The following is a 23944-nucleotide window of genomic DNA, read 5'->3' as shown; positions in this document are numbered from 1 at the left end:
CAGCGCATGAGGACCAGGTCATTGACAACATGTGGATCTAGAAATAAGGTGTGAAGGACTTTTCTTGGGAGAGCAAGGAGTCCTAGAATATCAGAGCAAAGAAATCAGTAGAGAAGCCAATACTTTCATTAAACAAAATGTAGACAGGTTAGATTCAAGGACATTGCTGAACACAGAATTTGAGTGAGAGTCACTGGTAGGGAATGAAGAAATTTAAGATGAGAATTCTTATTGGAGGACATATCTAGTATGTGTGGGAGGTTTATTCAGGAACCAGGCAATGAACATCAAGGGACTAGCATGAGACTCAAACAGGAGGTGGTATCAGAAAGCAGAATGCCTCTAGTTCAGCTCTTTCAGATAACTGGAGTAAGTATACTCTATGCATGTTTCCTTCTACATTTAGAGTTTAATCCAAAGGAATGGACATTTGAAAATGCTTAAAATTAAACCAACCCATTAATTTATCTCATTCACAGCCATGCAGGTGCCTTGACTACATGTATGCCTCAGAGTTGCCACAAGACACCTGGATTTTTATATTCTAAGGCTGGTGACAAACTCAGGATCATCAATTTAAAAAAAAATCATTGCAATGTCTTCAAGTGGGATGCAGCTATTTCTATTTCATGTAGAGTTTAAGAGATTGAAAATACAGTTATTTTCAGATTCTTCATGTTGTTGGGGGTTTTTACTCTTTATGCTTTGGGGGGCCCACCACCCAGCTCCCAAATAATTGACACATGGAGAAGGCTTATTCTTAATTAGGACTGCCCAGCCTTAGGTTGGCTTGTTTCTTGCCAGATTGCCTTAACTTGAATTATCCCATCTACCTTTTGCCACTGGGCTTTTCCCATTCTCTTGCTTCTCTCATCTCACTCTTACTCCATGGCTTGCTGTGTAGCTGGGTGGCTGGTCCCTGAAGTTCTCCTCCTTCTCTGGCTACTTCTTTTGTCTTTCCTCCCAGATTTCTCCTTCTATTTATTCTCTCTGCCTGCCAGCCATGCGTATCTTTTCTCCTGCCTTGCTATTGGCCGTTCAGATCTTTATTAGACCAATCAGGTGTTTTAGACAGGCGCAGTAACACAGCTTCACAGAATTAAACAAATGCAACATAAACAAAAGTAACACACCTTAAAATAGTATTCTACAAAATCTTCAGCATTCTCCATTCCTGTCATATGTTTCATGAGCTCAAACACCTCATAAAAATTAATGAGTATGAACTATCATGGTGATGTCAGAAATCATTGCTGTTCTTGGCAAAAACTTTTCATTCATTAAATAAAAGAACAAAATATACTTTTAACCTCAAAGTCGTAGGTAGACATCATTTCAGTTTTAAGGAACTTCTTACTTTGCCTAATCCAGGACATATGCATTTTCTATGAAGAATTTTCCTCTATATCTTATGAAACTCGTCAACAGTTGTTATTTTAAGTGATTTGACTTGATGGCTATTATTAGTCAGCTACACAGGGATTAGAAGCCTCTGAGGCCATTGAGGATGTACCCATCCCTTGAAGTCAGTTTTGGAAACCACCTTCCACTTCTGTGGTAACATTAGAAGGAAGGTCACAACTGCCCCTCCTTAGGCTTCCTGGTCAAAATAATGACAACTCTAGCCCTTATTGAAGGCATGGCACACTGAAATACTACCACTCCCTAGGTATAGCTGCTTACAGAACTCCCATCATGCATCACTGCTAAGCCTGTCTGCTTTTCCAAGTTCTAAAAAATAAGACTCTTCCTATTTCCACTTTGTTTTACATTGGAAAATTTATCAAAGTGTGCAAACACTATCCCCTACACTCTGGCCCTTCTCACACTTTCCCTAACCCCGTCCTTTCACTTTTCAGCTGTTTGCCAACTTCCATTGGTGAACCTGCCAAATTTCTTAGATCCTAATTCAAATGGCATGGTTTCTAGTTACCTCTTCCCCATCTCCCTCTTTCCAAGCAGTTGCCAAAAATTATAGCTTTCCTGGTCTGTTGTTCTCTCAAGTCCTAATAAAATGTCCTAAATGTACCTCCCCATGGGAGGCCTTACCTTCTTGTAGGAGGAAATTGGGGTGGGTTTGGAGAGGGAAGCAGGAGGGCAGAAGGAGGGCAGAAGGGTATTTTTGGTATGTAAAATGAATAAAAAAATTTCTTGCCGGGCGTTGGTGGCGCACGCCTTTAATCCCAGCACTCGGGAGGCAGAGGCAGGCGGATCTCTGTGAGTTCGAGGCCAGCCTGGGCTACCAAGTGAGCTCCAGGAAAGGCACAAAGCTACACAGAGAAACCCTGTCTCGAAAAACCAAAAAAAAAAAAAAAATTCTTAATTAAAAAAAAAGAAAGAAAAAAAATGTCCTGAAGCTTCCTTCGAGTCTGTTTCAAAGCTTTTATTAAGGCAACTACAAATTCAAAGGAAAATCATGATTTCCCTTTATGGAGGGGCCCCAAAACAGCTTGACCTCACAGCAGCCATGACAGGCTTAGGGGCCTAGACACAGCTTCTATGACAGACTTACTGTCGACAGCACCCAGATCCAGGAAAAGCCTTAAGCTGATACCATTCAGGGATCCACCCAGGGATGAGGAAGTACCTGACATCCCAAACATTCTAACCATTAGATAAGGTGGCCAGATGTCCTTGAGTCTAGCACACACCTATTTTTTGTTTTAGATACCCCTAGACAATTGCCAGCCAATCAGGGTCCTGAACCCTGGAAATTCCCTCACCCTAACCCGAGTTCAGGGCTCTCTGCTCTCACCACTGTGTCATACAAACAGAAGGACTGAGCTCCAGAGCTTGAAATGAAGGCTTTTTGCTTTTACATGCTTGATTCGGTCTTCTTGGTGGTCTTTTGGGGCTCCCTGCAACCTGGGCATAACACCCTTGTAGCAGTGGTATTGCCCAGACTGTAGAAGCAAAGGTTGCTGAGTTTGCTTGGGACCCTGACGATTTTAAATTAGATAGCATAATATCCTCTGGATTGAAGAATTTGCCGCAGGATTGCTCCCAGTATTAAATATATAAATATGCACGTTATAATTTACTTCTACTTTCTCTTCTGTGTAGCTCAGAAGTTACCAGAATTTTTTTACATATGTGAAAAGAATCGCGTTAAGCACATCTGTGTAGTTCAGAAGCTATTCGATTTTTTTCATGTATGTAAAAAGAATCACGCTAAGCACATGCATTTGAAAAATGTGAACTATTTTACAATTGCTGGTTTGTTTACATGTAATGTTCCTCCTATATTTTATTTTTGTAGTAAAGTGTGCATGCAACTCAGGGTTGACAGCAGCAGGTTCGGCCCTCAGGGCAGAGCTACATTCAGAGCACTCATGAGCTGACTAGAGACAGGAATGCTGGATGCCAATCTGGAATCTCTGGCTTTCTCAGCAGGAGCATCTGCTAGCCATTTAACCTTCAGCTACAGAGTCCCACACAGCCTGTGAGCTGTAATTTTTAAGAGCCTGCTGGTCAGTTTAATCAAAAGATTTAACTGTTTATAATTATCAATAATACCTTTACATAATTAAGTCAGGACTTGGAGAACCGTTATGAAAAAGGTGGACAAAGAAAAACAACAACAAAATAAACATAGATTTAAGTACTAGCAGCCTCCAGTCTTTGTGAAAAGCATTATAAATTTTCGCTTCCTAGAGTTGCTCAGTATTCAACAGATTTTATCCACTAATAACAAAGAAAGTAAACATAATGTCACATCATAAAGTTACTCATTTTATGTTCTTTAATATACTTAATAGAACTTAATGTCACCTTTTATATAATTTGGGGATTATTACTTTCAATTTGCAAACTTTTTTTACACTTACTAAACTAAACTTTAGCTAAATTCCTCATGTGTGCATTTTTCAACTCTTCAACTCATTTTAAACTTTCTTTAGGGCAAAGGGCTTGCAAGTTGGCTTTCTCTCTCAGCAAACCTTCTAGTGGAATATTTAAATACAGTAATTCTTCAATAACATTGGCAATAGACAGGTTCTATTTGGATGTGGCTTCCTGTGCCTCAGGTCGAAGTAGATCATAGACTATGTGGGATTTTCAGAATCAGGCTGAGTGAGCAGAGAACCTGAAGGCAGCAAGGTCAGGTGCAGAGCACCAGAGAGAAATTCTGGTTGCTATTCTGGAAACAGTCAAATCGATGTTCTGGTAGTACCTCTCAAGAGCCTACTTTTGACTTATAATGAATTTAATATAATCAGCTTAATTAAGAGAGGGCTCACCAGATCCAAAAGTAACTCTGCTTTCATGTCTTTTGTATAAGAAGCAATAGAAAGGCTTGATATTGAGACAAGAGTGTGGTGATATTTTATTTGTGCTTTATTTAATAAATAAAGCTTTCCTGGAGATCAGAGGGGAAAGCCAGCCATTATAAGTAAACACAGAAGTCAGGCAATGGTAGCACATGCCTTTAATCTCATCATTTGGGAGGCAGGGATCTGTCTGGATCTCTGTGAGGTCAAAACTACGATAGGAACAGAGTCAGGCATGGTGGCACACACCTTAAATTCCAACACTAGTTAACCATGGAGGTCTGGAGGTCTGTACAAACAGACAGGAATTAACAGAGATGGGCAGGAAGAGGAAGTGATGTAGCTGGACAGAGAGAGCAAATCAGATGGCAGAACAGCAAGGCATCTAGGCGTGGGGTAGATAGGAAGTAACTCGCTCTTTTGCAAGCTGAGGAGCTGGTAAGGAGAAGTTACCATGTGGCTGTTCCTCCTATTCCTCTGATCTCTCTCAGGTTTTCACCCTTATATCTGGCTCTGTGTTTTATATTAATAAGACCGTGCAGAAATTCATCTACACAAGAGATAGCTCCCTTCAAAGAGCAAGGGCAAGTCCTAGGTGGATCATGAGTTGGTCACACAGAATACAGAATCCCTCCTGAGAAGGAGGATAACCCTCAGGTTTTGGCTGATGGAAATGTATAGGGTGTAGAATCCTTACTAGTTTAGTGACATGCTCAAACGACCATTTTCAATAAAGATGACCTTAGTCTCCATCGAATTCTCTTCATAAGATTCACAAAAATCAACTTGGAGTTAGTCTTTCCTTAAAGTCCCTCCCACTCCTGAAAGTTCTCATTTTTCTCCTAATAAATCTACATTCTGTCCCTTATTTTGTGTGTGTGTGTGTGGGGGGGGGGTGGTATGAGACCATGAATTCACTCACAAGCCACTAGACTGGTGGTCTGATGGCCATTGATACTCTAGAACTCTATCATGGAAAATTAAGCTCAGCACAAACAGACTACGGCATTTAAACAACCCACGTTGAAATCATTACTTGTCTGTTTACTTGTCTATTTCTAAGGCCTTTTATTAAGAGTTCTGATGCTGTCTAGGAATTATGTTAGTGAAGACCTTACCAGTAAATAACACTGCCAAAAAAACAGTTTTCTTTCACATGTGACATCCCTAAAATTGCAAAATCTCGTCTTGAATTTTATTAATAGGGTGATTAGCATGAGAACCGCCCATTTCAGTAGACACTATAATTACCATATCAAACACTGTGTGGACTTTGTAAGCCTAGGGTATTGTTTGAGGAAGACAGGTGGTGGAAGAGAAAAGGATGCTTGATGGGATTTACCTGGGGATCTGTGGTCCTCTTGACAATGGGGAGCTTTCAGAATTCACATCAGTTTTTCAAACTCTTTTCCTAAACATTTTTTTTGTCCATAGGTCATGCTGATGAGTTCCATAAAACTAAAAGTAACAGCAATTCATTGTCATCATTTTTAATAATACAGTTTATAATTCTAACGCGGGTAAGTTTTGTTTGTGGAATAAATTGATAGCATGTTTGCAACTCTTCTCTGATTAATTTCTTGGGTGTAAATGTAATAAATAATAAACCTTATGGACACTTCCTGAAAGAAAAGTGTACTGGTCTAAATGTAATGAAATACAACAATTTATGTAAGTGAAATGGGATTGAAGGAGATATTTCTGAAATAAGAATGCTTGCAAATGTTTAATGAATATTGGAAAAGATTTATCTCATTTGTGAACAGTGTCCGCACACATGAAGACTTATTAAGTTAATACCTCCAAATCCAATTTCTTTTTGAATTAAGAATAAGTTTTAATCAAACCCTAACCTTTCAAGTTGTGTGACCTCTATTACCCTGTGAACAACACAGTCAGGGTTGGAAATAAGTAGAAGTATTTGGTGATCACATTCTTAGAAAACTGTTTAAATATCCTCAAGATTCTTCAAATGACAAACATATTTGAGGATGACAGCATCAAAAATCCAGAACCTCCTGTCCTGTGTGGACTATGCCCCTTCTTTCTCCACAGAGAACTTGGAGGCATAATGAATGAAATTGCTTTTTAGAACAAAGGAAGCAATGTGTCAGTATGGAGAACTCTACTCAGTAAGTCTGCAGTCATAACACTACAATTTCTTTTTCTACAGTGCCCAGCAGTTCATCACTCATTGGGTCTAAGGCATCATCAGTAATAGTTCAACACATTTAACAACCCGTCTTTCAAATTAATCCCTCATTCCTTCTAAAACTCAACATCTTAATCAGTATTCCCCAGAATTGTATTCTGTAACTCCCTATTTTGTGTCTTTAATAAAAAAAAAAAATTCATTCATTGAATATGGGTTTGGCTTTCTCTTTACTTATTTAAACCATTTTTTACGTATCTTAAAGTTTTTTTAGGTCAGGAACTGTGAGACCTCTGATACTTTATCTACCTGCTGGCTACCATGTAGCCGATCATACTTTCACGGGTGCTTGAGGGCAAAGTGGCTTCTGGGGCATAAGGCAAAGGCATTATTAAGGAGGTCTCAGATGTAAATATCAGCTTCCTGCTTTCACAGGCTATCTTTCTCCTCAACTTCTAGAAAGGCAAGATGGGGTAGCCCAGTTGTGTTCTTTGCACACAGTACTTTTTATAACACTGAGCTTTGCAAATTCCTTGTTTAACAAAAGCCCAAAATGAAACCAGCCCCCTCTTTTCCTTCAGGTGGTCAGGAAACGAAACTTCCCTCTGCTCCCAAGGAAAGCTGTGTCTCTGTTGTCCAGGGCTGTTTGCTACAGGAGCACTGGTGGAAAGAGCATTCAGGACGCAGTCTGCAGTAAAGCATGCCGAAATGCCTGGCAGCAGTAGCTCCCAAACTCCTTCTTTCCCGCTAAGAAGCCTTACTCACCCAGCTCTCCTGCCAATCTATTTTCTGTGACAATGACACACTGTCACTATTTAATGTTGTGTGAACTGATGCCATTATACTTTTTTACTTAGCTGCTATAATCCACTTAAACAAATTCATAAACCTTTTTGTATCTTTAAATAGGTGAAATTTACTGAAGGTACAACATAATTAATAAACACATTTTTAGCCTTACAGAATCTAATGCTCTTATACTGTGACCTCACAGATATCTCCTAAGTAAAACAGAGATAACAGTTGAGGCAATGTTGGCACAACGTTCTGATAATTAGTAATTTTTTCAACTTTTAAAAATAAACTAAGGGTCAATATTTTCTATTTTCAAGTATCAAATGCCAACAATCCTCACCACTTATTAAAAGTCTAAGAAGAAAACTAGTCTTTCCAATCTACAGAAGGTTTTTCTGAAGAAGATTTGGGATAAATTAGTTCGGAATTTTGGAATGAGTACCAGGGATCGCCAAGGTTAAATATTCACCCTTGATTTCCCTTCAGAAAAGAGCAGTCCTCCCAGGGATATCAATCAAATACAGCTTCTAAACTTACAACAAGTCTAGGCACAAACCCTCGTACTGGTTGCTGGGGGAGACAACCCAGTAGGAGGAAAAGGCTCCCAAGAGCAGGCAAGGGAGTCAAAAAACTCCTACTCCCACTGTTAGTCTTCCCACAGAAACCCAAGCTAACAGGAAATCATTTAAGTCGTGTTTAGTTGTCAGGGACAAGGACAGAATCTCTAGTTAGTGGGAAAATACAGACCCCAGATAAGACAGGGAACTAGATCATCTTACAGTCAGGGTGCCTAGCAACAGGACATTGAGTCAGAGCCCTTGACCCTTTCACCCTGTAAATATCCTATACAAACATTCCCCACCTTATGCAGATGACAGCTTCTTGCTCCTCCCGCCCTGCAGGAACTATATAAACCTTTCTGGAGAAAATAAAGTTGCACCTTGATCAGAATCTAGACTTGGTGTATTTTCCTTTATATCTCCTGTCCCTACATTCCCTCCTTAGGGTGGTCGAGAACCCGTTGTAGCCCTGCAGGCAGGGCATTTAGTAGTTTGCACTGTGGCATCCTGGACTTGCTGTATAAACTAGGCTGGGATTAAAGTCATGTGCCACCACTCCCAGACAGCCTGGCTATTTTTCAGTGCTCAGTGGTGTCCTTTTCTAAGGCAATCTATTCACATTTGTTTTCATTGTACTGTCTCTCACTGTTTTTCTAGTTTTATTTTTCTTGTTTCACATTGGGTTACTTATTTCTTTCCATGGAAAAGAATTATTTCACTCTCATATACTATTCCTCTCCTATTCTCCACATATTACATCACACTTTTTGTGAGATTAGGTTCTGATGTTATTGTATCTGTGCAAGCATTCTTCTCTGTTGAACTTGCAGCATGTTCCGATTGCATCTCTTTCCCTACAGCTTGTTTGTGCCTTCTGTTAACTGCTCCCACATTTCCTGTAATCTATTTTGTATGTACTATGATTACCATATTTTAAGCTCATAGTGAGAGATGTAAAAACCTTTACAAAGCATCGGGTAAGCTCTTTGTCATGATTGGAATGTAAAGCCCGCCCCTAAATGCTTGTTACTGAAGCATGGTATTCAGCTATCGGTCTCATCTGAAAACATACTAGAGTATGGGGGACTCACTAATGAGTCCTTATGGGTATCTTGTTCCAGGTTGCTACTTCTCTCTTGTGCCAGTGACCACATTAAAGATAACCCCAGAGAGACCAAAATGTGTCCATGATGCATTAAGGAATGTAAATACAGCACTTCTCCTTGGCTTAATTTGAACAAGAGCAAGACCAATTTTGAATTCTCCACTCTTCTACCTGTATCTTCAGCCTGTGTGTAGCCTGTCTGTTACACATGTCTGTTTGATGTCTGCCAATCTCCTGTCTGAATCTATTATATCTATTCATCCTGGCTCCTAACAAAGGGCTGTGCTCTGCATACTGAGAAACACAGAAGACAGGGCATGGGGAGGAGGTGACAGATTCTTTCTAGACATCTTTAACAGAGTTTTACAAGAGGGGAAATCACCTTACTGACCTCTACTGCCCCAAAGTAGTAAACAACACTGCAGAGAGATATTATTAGCTATATCCATTTTGCTCACAACATTTATGCTGGATATTTATTGCATAAGGCTGCTTTCCACCTTTTAGCTATTTTCAGTAAATGATTTCACAACACACACATACACACATATATTATTCAAGATCGGGGATAAGAGTACATAATTTAATATTAAAGCTATATATTAACTTAGGTTGTAAAAATTATATGCTGTCTTAGTTACTTTTCTATTGGTATGAAGAGACACCATGACAAAGGCAACTTATAAGAGAAAACATTTAATTAGGGGGTTGCTTACAGTGTCAGAGGGTAAGTCCCTGACCATCATCACATCAGGGAGCAAGCCAGCAAGCAGAAAGGCTACCACTGGGGTGGTAGCTGAGAGTTTGCATCTTATTCTTACAAGATGGAGACAGAGAGTAAGAGACTAAGCCTTGTGTGAGCTTTCAAATCTCAAAGCCACCCCTACTTACACACCTCCTTCAAGGCCATGCCCTCTAATCCTTTCTACAACAGTTCCACCAACTATAGATGCACCAGTCAAATATATGAGCCTCTGGGGGGTGCATTTTCACTTAAACATCCATGTAGGGAAAATTAAGAGTATTGCCCTGCTCTTTTTTAAGGCTGGTTAATCTGAGAGAGGCTGAGTCCACAGGAGGTAGCATGCCAAGTCTTAAGTGACATCAAGGCACATCATGAACACAGCAGACTGTGAGGTCCCACAGAAGTTCCATCTCTCTGAAAAGAAGAAACATTTCTATCGAACCATATCACTACACTCTGAATTTTTGCTTGTTTGCTGCCATGAGCAGAAGAGACTTCTCTGTTCTACACAAGGACATCACAATATTCTGCCTAGCCTAAAGAGGCCAACCAACCAGGGGCTGAAACTTCTGAAAATGTGAGTAAAAAAACAACCATTCCTCAGTTAAATTGTTGTGTCAGGCTTTTTGCCACAGCGTGTAAAGAAAACACAACACTGCTATGTTAGCCGTGTTTTTATTAACACTGATGGAGTGTTAAAAATTATCGAGATTCATGTAGCAAATAAAAACACATGAACCTAAGTAATCTGGCTCACATTGAAAGTTCTCAGAAACAGATTTTTCAAATAGGTTAGTTATCTCTACTATGATATATTTTTATCACTCAAAACTTGTAAAATTTACTATGAAAGGGAATTTATTCATAGCTATATGAATAAATATAAGTATGGAAAAATAATACCAGATTCTTACCCTATGAATTTATCATGGGAGCTGAGGGTATTTCCTGGGAAATTCCTCCCAATAAGTTGTCACATTTGCAAATACAATTCAAAGTTTAGTATTATTTTCTCAAATTTAGATGACTATCTCATTGACCATATATCAGAAAGGCACAGAAAAATAATATAACTTAAATATGGCACGTATCTCAGTAACATTTCACTCAAATAATATAGAACAAGATGTTTGCAAGCTCAAATTATATCTAAAAAACCCCAAAAGAAAGTCAAAGGGAAGAAGGTAACATGGCATCATGAAGTTGATTGGCATTTTAATAAATCAGAGGAGCTGGGGAATGGAATGGGCATCACTATTCTTAAGAAGATGAGCAGCATCAACTGCTTAGGCACAACTCACTCTGAGTAGCAAGGTAAAAAGGAGTAACCTCAGATGGTATTGCAAAGCTTAGTCACAAAAAAAAAATCTTCTAAATCTCTACCAGTCTTCTTTCCTGCTTTGTATATGAGTTTTTAAGCCCCTACGGCACAGATTTTATTGCCATCAAGTCCATTGTGGTAGCAATGTAGTCAAAACTCTGATTCAAAACTGGTTGCTACTGTGTTTCCAAAGTTTCATGACTTCACTCAGAAAAACAAAATATATACACCATAGGATATATAAAACCCCTAGCAGGTCTGATGCCTATACTCTAATCAAACAAATTTTATGAGCAAAATATATTAGTTCATACAAAGTAAAGTAAATAAAGAGTACATTAATGATTAAAAATTTCTACTTAGAGAGTAGTCACACTTGGCTACTAACCTGGTTTATACAAAGCCCACAAGCATCACCCAAACACAGGAGGACAAACCATGCATTCCCTTGTAGAACATTTTAGAATTTTGAATTATATTCAACATACTAGAGTTTTGTATTTAAAGGTTATGACCTATCATACAAGGAAATAACAGTGTATTTAATTAAATGGTGTACAATAACTAAATAACACAGTATTTAATTCACTTAAATCAAATTTAGTTTAATTACAAATATATTCAAACCGTACAGAGCTTAAGTGGAGGTTTGGTGCAGGTCTGGCCAACCTGGATACACAGAAGGTAAGTGTTGCACATAGTTGAGCCTGCCAGGATCATGTCAGTGGATGTCTCGGGACAATGGAACACAGGCTTCTGTCATACACAAGAGGGCAACAAGCACTTAACTGTGGAAGATGAATCACAAATGCTGCTGTCACTACTTCCTTCCTCATTGTCTCCATAAATAAAGGAGCCCGGCAGAGGCTCCATGAATAGACCATTGATAATTTCTAGCCTCTCCCTAACTATGCAACACCTGCACTATGCTGAAAGAACAGGAAAGGGGAATGAAAAGAAAACAGGCTGGAAAACAGGAACCCCTTACTTGTTATTATGTCTGAATTACTTTAAAGGAGAGAAAAATGCATTCTAATATTAGAGACTTAAAAATAAATGCCATTTCTCATGAAAACAATGAGAGTGCCAGATGAACCTGTGTAAAAAACCGAACTAAATGCAGGCACTTAATGTCTTTGGTGGGGAGAGGAGTAAAGAGAGCAGAAGATGCCTAACAGAGTTGTAAAGAAGGAAAAGTACGAGAGTGTGACAGAATGAAACAAATCAAGCAACGTTCTCCAGAAGGCACTGTATTTTCAGGGTCAGTAATGGTCACTTACAATAGACGTGTGATACTTTACAAGGCAATGTGGATAGATGATTGTGCTTGCTTACAATTCAATGCAAAATATGCATTGAAAATGAGAATGGTTGACTTTGTATGCAGGTTAAATGATTAAGCCAGTCAGAGCACATTATGGAAAGAGCCTTTCTTCATAAAGTTCATTAACATATAGATGTGTGGGAGACTGTGCTGGCACAAGCCTATAATTCCAGCACTTGGGAGACAAGGGCAGGTGGATCACTGAGTTCAAAGTGAGCCAGTTAGAACTATACAGAGCAAGTTCCAGATAGCCAGGGCTATATAAAGAGAAACCCTGAATCAAAAAGAGAAAAAAAAAAGATTTAGATGTGCATGTTTATATTTATATGTTGTCTAAGTTAAGGTTTCTATTGCTGTGAAGAGATATCATGCCATGACCACAACATCTATTATAAAGGAAAATATTTAATTGTGGTGGCTTACAGTTCAGAAGTTCAATCCATTATCATGATGGTGGGACATGGCAGCATATAGGCAGACATGGTGCTGGAGAGTTAGCAGAGAGTTCTACATCTTTCACAGGCAATAGGAAGTGAACTGAGACACTGGGTGTGGCTTGAGCATATATGAGACTTCAAAGCCCACCTCCACAGTGACATACTTCCTCCAACAAAGCAATAAGTACTCCATCAAAGCAACACTTCCTAATAGTGCCACTCCCAATGAGCTTATGGGAGCCAATTACAGTCAAAGTATCACACATGTACACATTAAAAGTTTATGCACTAAATGCAAAGAGGCTATTGGCAATACCAATAATATTTATCATCTTATTAATGTGATATTACATATTCTCTACTGAATATGTATCATGTCACAAATTATGAAAATTTGAAGTAAAATTTCTCTTCTCAGAAATGTCTCAAAGCAAGTTAGGGAATAGGAAAGATGATAAATGGATCTGCAATGCAAGATTCAGGGATTTGGGACTTCAGAACCCATGATGCAATGTCAGGTATGGTGGCACATACTTGCAGTCTGAACCTGAAGAAGGATAATTGAAGTTGCAGGCTAATGTCTCTATGTACCTAGCTATGTGCAGAAGGAAACAAACAAACAAACAAACAAAAGACATTTCTTAAAGGATTACCACTATCCTATAACATTTTCATTTACAACTAAAGAAACTGTTTATTTTCAGAAAACCATAGTTAAACCTAGAAGAAAATCAGTGGGTACACTAGTTGACTGAAGTTTACTTACAGTACACATCCACTCGGATCGACTTTATTGCTGGGGACCCCAAGCCGTTCTCTGCTTTACAGTAATAGCGGCCACCTTGGTGTCTCTGAATGTTGGTAATCCTCAACGTCTCGTTGAAGACACTTGAGTCTTGGAATCTGTCAGAGGCACTTCCTGCTGTTTTCGTCCACCTGATCTGAGCAAGCATCAACAAAGATTGTTACTTTAGGTTGGTTTTCCACAGACAAGCACACAGCAGTTTTTCAACTGAAGAATTGGCTTTCAGAGCCTTTCTGTCACATTAGTGGGAAATTAAAGTATATGTCCCCCCAACTGAGCTACAAAGTTGCAAGTGCTAATGTCATCACCATAGAGTGCAAATCACTTAGAAGCAACTGCATGGAAGTTATCGATAGTCTAATGAGATTGCAGGCAATCCACAGTAGACATGTGACTCGGTCTCTGTGTCTACTGAGCATTTCAATTTTGCTTATACATGTCTGAACTTTGGAAGACACCTTTTTTGTTATTTGGACCAAAGAGGTTCTCGTTTCTTTTGGGACGTGCTTCATTATTTTATTTAAAATTTTCTCTTTGGTTTAGATAATGTAGGCATATTACCATAATGGCTTATTGAGATTATGTATAATTTTACGCACCTGGTTGTTAAAAGAGATTTCATTTTATTTAATGGCTTTGCTTTAATAGGCCTACAAATGATTTGTTACTTTGAAAATTGGAATTCACTTTACATCAATAATTATTTTCCAAAATGTGTAAACTTTTTCAAAGATTGCAGTCCTATCAGACTGTCAAAACAATTTGAATATCTAAAATTGTCCATTATAAACAATACCATTCTTTTAAACACAGCTGTGTGCAACAGATTTTGTGTTTGCTAGCAATAACAACTGGTATTCAACTTAAATTTTGTGTGTTGTCATATATAAAACCTGAATAAACACCACATGCTGATACTGTAGAGTGCTACAAGATAGAAGATGAAAACAACTTGTCTCACCTGTGTATTTAAAAATAATTTATTTAATATTTGGAAACAACTAATGGAAATATTCTACTTAAACATCTATAATGATACATATGTTGAAACATGGAGAAACTGAAGTGGGAGTTTTCAAACTTGAGTTTGTATAATACAATCCTTAGCAATATTACTTTCACACACTAAAATCATACTATAATGGCATTAAGCTGTCTTTAAAAAGTTTTTCAAAACATAAAATAGCAGGATAAATATAATCATGCTTCCTCTGAAATGTAAAAGCAACAAAAATGTTACTTAGAGATTACTAAACTAAAAGAAATAGTGAATATTTGTTCAAATATTGGTATGTATATGGGAAAGTACAGGAAGTAAGTGTAAAATCCATAGCCAAGCATTTTATTAATTATCTTATCTGTAAAGGCTGTAATGATGGTGATTTTTGCACTGAAAAGTCTAGGATTCTGTTTTCATTTAAATTTTAATATCTATAGGTAAAGAAATAAGGATTTTTACTTTATTTAAAAAATAGATTGTTGTCTTTAGTATAATACACACTGAAATTCTAGTTACTAAATAGCAATTTTTACAAATGTTTCAATATAATGTTTAAAGCCAATTCAGAAAACTAAGTGTTTCAGAATACAAAAGGTATGAATTAAAAGAGTTATAGAAATAAGACAAAATGGCTGCCTACAGAATGGGAAAAGATCTTCACCAACCTCACATCTGACAGGGGCTGATCTCCAAAATATATAAAGAATCCAAGAAACTAGACATCAAAATACCAAACAAGCCAATCAAAAATGAGCTCCAGAGCTAAACAGAGAATTCTCAAATAGCCAAAATACATTTAAGGAATTGCTCAACATCCTTAGTCATCAGGGAAATGCAAATCAAAATGACTTTGAGATATCATATTATACCTGTCCGAATGGTTAATATCAAAACCATTGACAACATTTTATGTTGGAGAGGATGCTGTGCAAGGGGAACACTCCTCCACTGTTGGTGGGAGTGCAAACTTGCACAGCCACTTTGGAAATCAGTATGGTGGTTTCTCAGAGAACTGGGAATCAATCTTCCTCAAGACCCAGCTATATCACTCTTGGGCATATACTCAAGGAATGCTCAACCCTACCACAAGGTCACATGCTCAACTATTTTCATAGCAGCATTGATTCATAATAGCCAGAACCTGTAAACAGCCTAGATGCTCCTCCATCGAAGAATGGATAAAGAAAATGTGGTACATATACACAATGAAGTACTACTCAGCAGTAAAAAACAATGACATCATGAAATTTGCAGGCAAATGAAGGGAACTAGGAAATATCATCCTCAATAAGGTAACCCAGACTCAAAAGGACAAACATTGTATGTACTCACTCGTAAGTGGATACTAATTGTAAAACAAAGGATAACCAGAGTACAATTCATAGCTCCAGAGTAGCTAACCATAAAGGAGGACCCAAAAAAAGGATGCAGGGATTGCCTTGGGAAGGGGAAATAGATAAGATCTATGCTATATCCATGAGCAAACTGGGGGTGAGGGGTGGCAATGGAGGGTAGGGGATGGGGGATGAGAACATAAGGGAATGGGATGGTCAAGTTGGAACAGGGACTGAGTAGTAGAACAATGAAAAAGACATCATAATAGAGGGAGACATCATGGGGATAGGGAGAAACTGGATGCTAGTGAAGTTCCCAGGACTCCACAAGGATGACCCCAGCTTAGACCACTAGCAATATTGGAGAGGGTACCTGAGCTGGCCTACCCTGGTAATCAAATTGGGGAATATCCTAACTGTCACCATAGAGCCTTCATCTAGTAACTGATGGAAACAGATGCAGAGATCCACTGCCAAGCACCAGGCCAAGCTCCAGGAGTCCAGTTGAAGAGAGGGAAGAAGAATTTTATGAGCAAGTGTCATCAAGATAATAATGGGGAAACCTACAATGGAATCAAACTAGTGGGAACTTAACTAACTTTAGACCAACAGCGGTGTAGTCTCCATAGGGCTGGACTAGGCCCTCTGCATAAGCAAGACAGTTGTGTAGCTTAATCTGCTTAAGGGCCTCCGTGGCAGTAGGATCAGGTCCATCCCTGGTGCATGAGCTGGCTTTTTGGAGCCCACTACCTATGGTAAGATACCTTACATAGCCTTGATGCAGGGGTAGGGGCTTGGACCTGCCTCTACTGAATGTACCAGGCTCTGTGGACTCCCCATGGGAGGCCTAACCTTGTCGAAGGAGGGAAATGGGGGGAGGGTTGTGGGGGAAGGCTGGAGGGGTGGGAGGAGGGAAAAGAGAGGGCTCTGTGGTGAGTATGTAAAATGAACAATAAATTCCATAATAAAAAATTAAATAAAGCACTGAATGTTAAAAAAGGAGTCATAGATATGATCTAAGTCTTTCAAATTTGTAAAATTATGCTGTTAATATACATAATTTCATTGGAAAAATTATTTTAGTATCACATATGGTTCAAGATAGGAGGAGAAGTGTGTGTGAGAGAGTGGGAGAGGAAAAGAGGGAGAGCAGGAGAGAGGCAATCTTGACACACAGCCACTAGTATCAAATTTTTGGTCACAGCACAACTTGACCTTTTTTAAAGTTGTTGAGGACCCAGAATTATTTTGCTCATTTTAGTTTCATTCATCTCTTTAATTATTTGTGTTTATTCTTTTAAAGTTAATTTTTAATGGAAATAAAGTGTATCACCCCCTTTTCTCCCTTTAGCTCCTCTCAAGTATCATCCCAACAACCCCTCCCATGCTGTCCCTACTCTCAAATTGATAGGCTATTTTTCCTCTGATTATTATTGTTATATAGATAGATAGATAGATACATACATACATACATGCATGCATGTATGCATGTATGTGTGCATGCACGTGCGATGCAAATTAAAACAACTTAGGGTTTTCATCTCTCTCTAGTCAGAATAACTAAGATCAACAAAACTACTATCAACAAACACTACTGAAGTTGTAGAGAAAGAGGGATCTCATTCACTTTGGTAGGGATGCTAATTGGTTCAACCACTCTTGGAACAAGTGTGGAGGATTCTCTAGAAACTACAAATGAATCTACTATGTGCCACACATATTGACATATGCCCAAAGGACTCAACAACATGCTCCACAGGTACTTGCTTAGCAATGTCAACCGCCACTCTACTCACAATAGCCAGGAAATGGAAACAACCTAAATGTCCTTCAACAGGTGAATGAATAGTAACAATGTGGTAAATAGATACAATGAAGTACTTTTCAACTATAATTATTTATTCATTTATTTTTAACAAATAAAAACAGGTAACATTAATCTATAGATTCCCAATTTTAAATATACTGTTAAAGCTATGCCATGCTCACATAAGTATGGCTTTTAACTAGAAAACTATATTTTCTAAAACAAATAAGAGTGGCATAGTTTACAGTGCCATGACTCTCTTTAGTACCTGGTTTAGGAGATTTAAGTCAAGCAGAATCTCATAGCAGCTTCTGCATATGATCTAATCAAGGTGTTTTCTTTTTTGCAATTATACAAAGAAAAATCTGAATCCACACTGATATTTAGTCAGAAAGGAATGACTATTCAATAGCCTTTTCAGAGAATCATATATCTTCTACACTAAAACTCCACAAGTGGTAGTTTTTCAACATTTTTGCTCAGTATAATCTAAAACTACACAAAAAGTCTTTCTATAGTCTATTATCTGAAGACCCATCAGTCAGTTTTTCTCCTTGAATGGATCTTTTATTCTGTGTTGTTTTGTACCATTGTACATTAGTCATTTGGGAAATACCCACTGATATACAAAGTTCTAAAAAAAGTTACTAATACCCAATTTCACCATCATATAATACAATTGAAGTCACATGTAATAATTCCATCACCAGTCTCCTTATTAGAGACTTAAAATGTTGGAAAGCCATTACATTGTCTTTCTCAAATTATATTTTTTTTCTATTAAGACCATGTCTTTATCATTGGTAAGATATGTAAATTGTCTTGAGGGTAATAGTGCATGGTCATTTAATTCATTAAAAAAAAGTTTAGAAAGCACACAAGTTTGTATCACCATACTTTTAATAGTGACCCTTTAAGTAAAATACTCACAAAAAGAAAGTGGCTAGTTCATCACAAAACACAACCACATGAATCTTTTCCCTGAGAGTACTGCCCAGTTTTAGCAAGCAACAATTTTTTTTTAGAAAAAAATATTTTCTCTTTTGTCACCCAGAGCATTAAAAATAATGAAGCTTCAGAAAATTAGCATTGTTCATTTTTTATGGATTTACCATAAAAATATTTTAACACATTATAATTTTGTGCTAAACCATGTGGCTTTAGGAAAAAAGAAGTTGGTATTAAGCTGACATCATTGCTTTGCTTTTGCTCAAGTGACATCTGCTCAGCCCTCAGTTGCTTTACACCATCTCTGCAAATGTTATACAGCAACAAAAACGTCATTTTTCCCCTCATAATCACTTCAAGGATCACAAGCCACCCCCAGAGAGATTTGTAGCTATCACCTTGAGCACACTTCTTTGTTAAGAGTACAGAAACAGTCACATAAAAGGAGATGTAGAAAATCACACTGGTGGCATTTTTAAGAAAAAGGAAGGGGGATTGTTGACAAAAGAGCATGGAAGCAATGGAATGAGTATGTACAGGGAGGAAACAGGTGTTTCTATAAGTGGCCTCTTATGCTAAGATAAATTCCAGGTGCACTAGAGACTTAACTGTGCAAAACTGATGTCTTGCCAGTCCCTAAAATCAATGATAGAAATTACTGTGATGCTATAGTGACCAAGATTTCAAGTCTAGGGCTGGAGAGATGGCTCAGCGGTTAAGAGCACTGACTGTTCTTGCAGAGGTCCTGAGTTCAATTCCCAGCAACCACATGGTGGCTCCCAACCATCTGTAATGAGATCTGGCACCCTCTTCTGGCTTGCAGGGATACATGCAAACAGAACACGGTATACATAATAAATAAATAAATCTTAAAAAAATAAAATAAAATAACTTAAAAAAAAAAGATTTCAAGTCTAAGCCTTCCAAATCTTAAAACAGTAACTATGAGCTAAGTCCTCTGCATATGTTATGGTTGTCAGATTGGTGTTCCTGTGAGACGCCTAACAGTGGGAGTGGGAGTGTCCATGACTCTTTTGACTGCTCTTGGGACCGTTTTCCTCCTACTGTGTTGTCTTGTCCAGCCTTAACAATAAAGCATGTGCCTAGTCTTATTGTAACTTGTATATGTCCTGTTTGTTTGATATCCCTGGGAGGTCTGCTCTTTTCTGAAGGTAAATGGAAGAGGAGTGGATCTGGGGGAGAAGGCATGGTGGGATGGGAGGAGAGGAGGGAGGTAAAATTGTAGTCAGGATGTAATATATGAGAGAATAATAAATAAATAAAAAGGAAGGAAAGAACGAACAAAGGAATGAAGGAAAGAACGAAGGAAGGAAGGGAGAAGAGACTGGTGCTGAGAAAGTGGCTGTGATTGTTGAAGAAATTACACAACTCAAAATCTCCTGCTTTGTATTGGGTCACTAGGAGTAGTGTTAAGAGGACGATATCTCGCCTATTAAAGAACTCATTATGTAAAAAATTCAAATTCATGTGAAAGGAGAAAGTCTAACTGACAATGTCACTAAAAGGTTTCTCGATTGAAAACAACCACAGAAGGGACTGTTTCCAAGGGTCATTTGTTTAAAGCACACTGACACTGACCCAAATGAGGTCCCAGGGGGCAGCCTCCATCTTGAGCTGGCAGGAAAATGTGGCAGCATCATTCGCACAGTACTGGTTTTAGAGTCCTGATGGAAGCAAGAGCGAGGCGGGTGGTGGAAGCTTCTGCCAAGGTTGCAAAGGGCGATGAGACCAGAGGATGTGAGCGAAAGGGGGGGTCTCTGAAAGAGCACTGCCAGGCCAACGTGTGAAGCTGTGAATTAGAACTTAAGTTGTCAGGAGGCCATGGTGTTGACATGCTGAAAGCATGTAACATCCATGAAGATAATCTCCGCGCAGGGAGTAGAGCGGACTCAAGGGAGAGGCCCTGTGTGCTGCAGGAATTAGAGGTAGAGAAGCAGGGCTGCCTGATATTTTTGGAGCACAGTCAATTCAATCACGATGCCCAGGTGGAGGATTTGGATTTGCAAGATTTGAAATGTAATGTATGAGAGAAAAATAAAGAAAAGAAAAAGGAGTAATTCAATGAATGTATCAATCATTTTATTCATGTAGATCAGAATATATAATAAAGAATGTCAAAACTTATTCAATTCAATTATATATATCATATTTAGATACATATCATATTTATAGCAGTAAGTGAATAAGAATAGCAAGATCTGAAAATTGGGGCTTAGAAAGGAAACATAAATGAATATGATGTAGTTAAAAAATTTATAATTTTCATTTCAAGAATATTCATAAAAACAAGAGGAAATAGTTTATCTCCCAGTCAGAAACAATGGGAAGCCTGCAAGGCTGCAAGAATAAATGGCAAAAATTCCTTTCAGAAAATTTTATGAATGATGAGATAGACACAAATATTCTTACTTTGATTAGTAATTGTCCAACTACAAGTTACTTCTCTCTTCTATTTGCGTAAGAAGAAATAAAACAAAGTTCCTGCCTAGATACAAAAGGGCTGAGAAAATAGGTCATTATTTGCTTAGTATGCATCATGTGAATGTTTGTGCTTGTGCGGGAACACACACACATACTCATACACACTCATACACAGAGGTTAATGCTCATGAGAGCTAAAACTAAATCAAGTGTAATTTGGCAATCAAAATATAAAACAAAAAATCAAATATTCTGTGAAAATAATATATACATTTGTATATATAATTAGGCAACTAAGCATGGTAAAGATAGTAAACATTTCTTCCTTTGGTTATTAAAACAATTGAATGCCCATTTTCACTTGTTTAACTGTAAACAGACAATGCTTTTGCTATAACCTAATTTAAAAACCTCTTGAGTAGGAACTGGCCTGAAGGCATCCTCCCTGAGGACTAGCTCTCATGATATCAGAGGGCACCTTGTAAGATTCCAAAGGAGAGAAGCACGCAACAGTTCTACCTATGACGCCTATGAAGCTCCGCAACCAACATGGAACAATTACCCTAAGAGTTCAGTAGCAGCATGCTTACTTGAGTGGTAACCAACCTAACTGGACTTAGGAGGACCTGCTCAACAAAAGAAGAATAATGTATGGGACTGGAAATACAACCAACTACCCAGGGCTAGTAAAGTCAAGGATCTAGGAGACGAACCTACAACCACTATTATATAAAACTGGCACACCCTGAGCTCTATTCAAAATATTTGTATACCCACAGATAAGTGTTTTCCTTGCCATTCATCAAGGGACTGCCTCTTTGTAACAGATGGAGACCATAACAGAAAACCAGAACCAACTAATATGCACAGTTTTAGAGCCTAGTTCCAATGAACACAACTAAAAAAAAACTTCTACACTAAGGCTCAGGGATCATTGTGGAAGGGGAGGCAGAAAGATTGTAAGCACCCCAGAAATACATAATTTGCCATTAAACTATCTCCTAGAAATGTCAGAATCTATACCCACAAAGTCTCACTAACATGGCTGCTGAAACATGACCTGAACAAAGAAGACATCAATAGATGTGTTAAGTGGATAGGGAAAGCTCATTAAACTTCAGCCCTAGATGAAGAACTACAAATGACGAGGGAATGAAAGAGTGGGAGAGGTAGTCTTCCCCATGGAAGAGTACACCAACTGGTTATCCAATAGTCCAGAAAACACACACACACACACACACACACACACACACACACACACACACACGTATATGTGTGTATATAACTTATATACATATTACCTATATACATGCATACGTAAGTAACATTATGCAGACTGAGGGAGCTCTATTTATGTATTGTGTGTGCATATTCTTATTTTCCAATTCAAATAATACCAAGCTAAAATTATTTAATTAAAAACTATATATTTTCCATTGGTCTTTCTCCTAGTTTTGCTATGAAATGAAAATTGTGTATTGGAAAAGAGCACGTCTCTTGATGCTGTTCAGATGTCTGTTGCTAGCCCACTCTTCACAAGTTTCCATGTTGTGTGGTCTTGAAGGTGAGTTTTCTCATCCCCTCCCAGGAATGATAGTTTGAACTGGCTTTGTCTGTTGGTCACAAAAACCCCAGAAAAAGAACAATATTACAAGGCAGAACTTCTCCCCTGCACTAGGACTACAAACATTCTGTTCCAGATGGGCAAAGCTCCATAGTTATAGTCATTTATTTCTGAGTCAATGTTTCCATGAGCTTGCTTTCCATAACAAATCAGCTTTTAGTCCAAACTAAAAAGCACCAAAGTAAGGCAGATCTCTGTAAATTTGAGGCTAGCCTGGTTTATTTACATGGTGATTTCCAGATCAGCCAGGGCTGCATAGCGAAACCCTGTCTCAATAATCGAACAAGCAAGCAAACAGACAAGACACCAAGATAGAGCAGAAATGTGCTAAAGGTGAAATTCTGCTTTGCTATTACAACATTTCAGCTTGAGATGCACTCAAAACAGTAGGTAGATGATCACCTGAGCAATGATATGTTGAATTAGGGTAGCCATGCACTGACTAAAACCTCTAGGTTTGATAGCTATGGAAGAAGCAGACAGGTAAAACTAATAAATGAGTGGCTCGGATAAAATTTAAGTTCATTCCTTCTACCTGAAAATAAAAATTCCTAACACTTTGATGTCTTAGCTTTTATCAGACTTTGTGTGCAGGTATCTTGGCTTGTCCACTTCTCACATAATCTGGTAAGCCCTATAAAACTGACAATGTTAGACCTTTCTACTACTTAGGATTATTTCCTTAAAGTATTTATTGTTAAAAAATGTAGATGATGCAAAGGGAAAGTTTCCCTGTAAATTTGCTTCACCTTTAGTTCTGTTATATAACTTCCCTGAATCTGATAATTGGGGAATTCTATTTTTCTTTAAAAAGATTTTTAAAAATAATTTTCTTATATTTTTGGTTGTGAGCCTAGCCTTTAATGGCCAACCTGGTCTACAGAGCAAGATCCAGGAAAGGCGCAAAGTTACACAGAGAAATTCTGTCTTGAAAAACCAAAAAAAAAAAAAAAAAGTTTTTCTTTGTATTTTGAGATTATAATATAATAACATAATAACATAATTTCCACCTTTCCTTCCCTTCCTCTAAATTTCCCTTGTATCCTGTTGCTCTCTTTCAAATTCATGGCTTATTATTTTCTTTGATTGATGTAATAAAAATATACATACTGCATATATATAAACCATGTATATAAAATATATATGTAATTTGCTAGACTGTATTTAATAATTAGAAGATATATCTTGTCATTATATACAATGTTTTATATGCCATATTTACACATATACAATTACATATGTATATTATATCACACACACCAAATATATCATAATAA

At 37.9% G+C, this 23944-nt stretch overlaps 1 protein-coding gene across 3 annotated transcripts in view; it reads right to left on the bottom strand.

The window, feature by feature from the left end:
- Positions 1-23944, bottom strand: part of Mdga2 (MAM domain containing glycosylphosphatidylinositol anchor 2) — a 793868-nt gene that overhangs the window by 342593 nt on the left and 427331 nt on the right. For 2 of the 3 annotated variants that reach the window (XM_042260511.2, XM_076550567.1), the window contains exon 3: positions 13474-13648. In XM_042260511.2, coding sequence (XP_042116445.1) covers positions 13474-13648 — 175 coding nt within the window. The remainder of the gene's footprint in view (positions 1-13473; positions 13649-23944) is intronic. The other variant, XM_076550568.1, reaches the window with a different exon arrangement.

This window comes from Peromyscus maniculatus, chromosome 14 (assembly GCF_049852395.1).
Source record: "Peromyscus maniculatus bairdii isolate BWxNUB_F1_BW_parent chromosome 14, HU_Pman_BW_mat_3.1, whole genome shotgun sequence".
NCBI classification, from domain to species: domain Eukaryota; kingdom Metazoa; phylum Chordata; class Mammalia; order Rodentia; family Cricetidae; genus Peromyscus; species Peromyscus maniculatus.
Note: the sequence above shows the minus strand (reverse complement) of the source record. Positions and strands in the feature narration are given on the sequence as shown.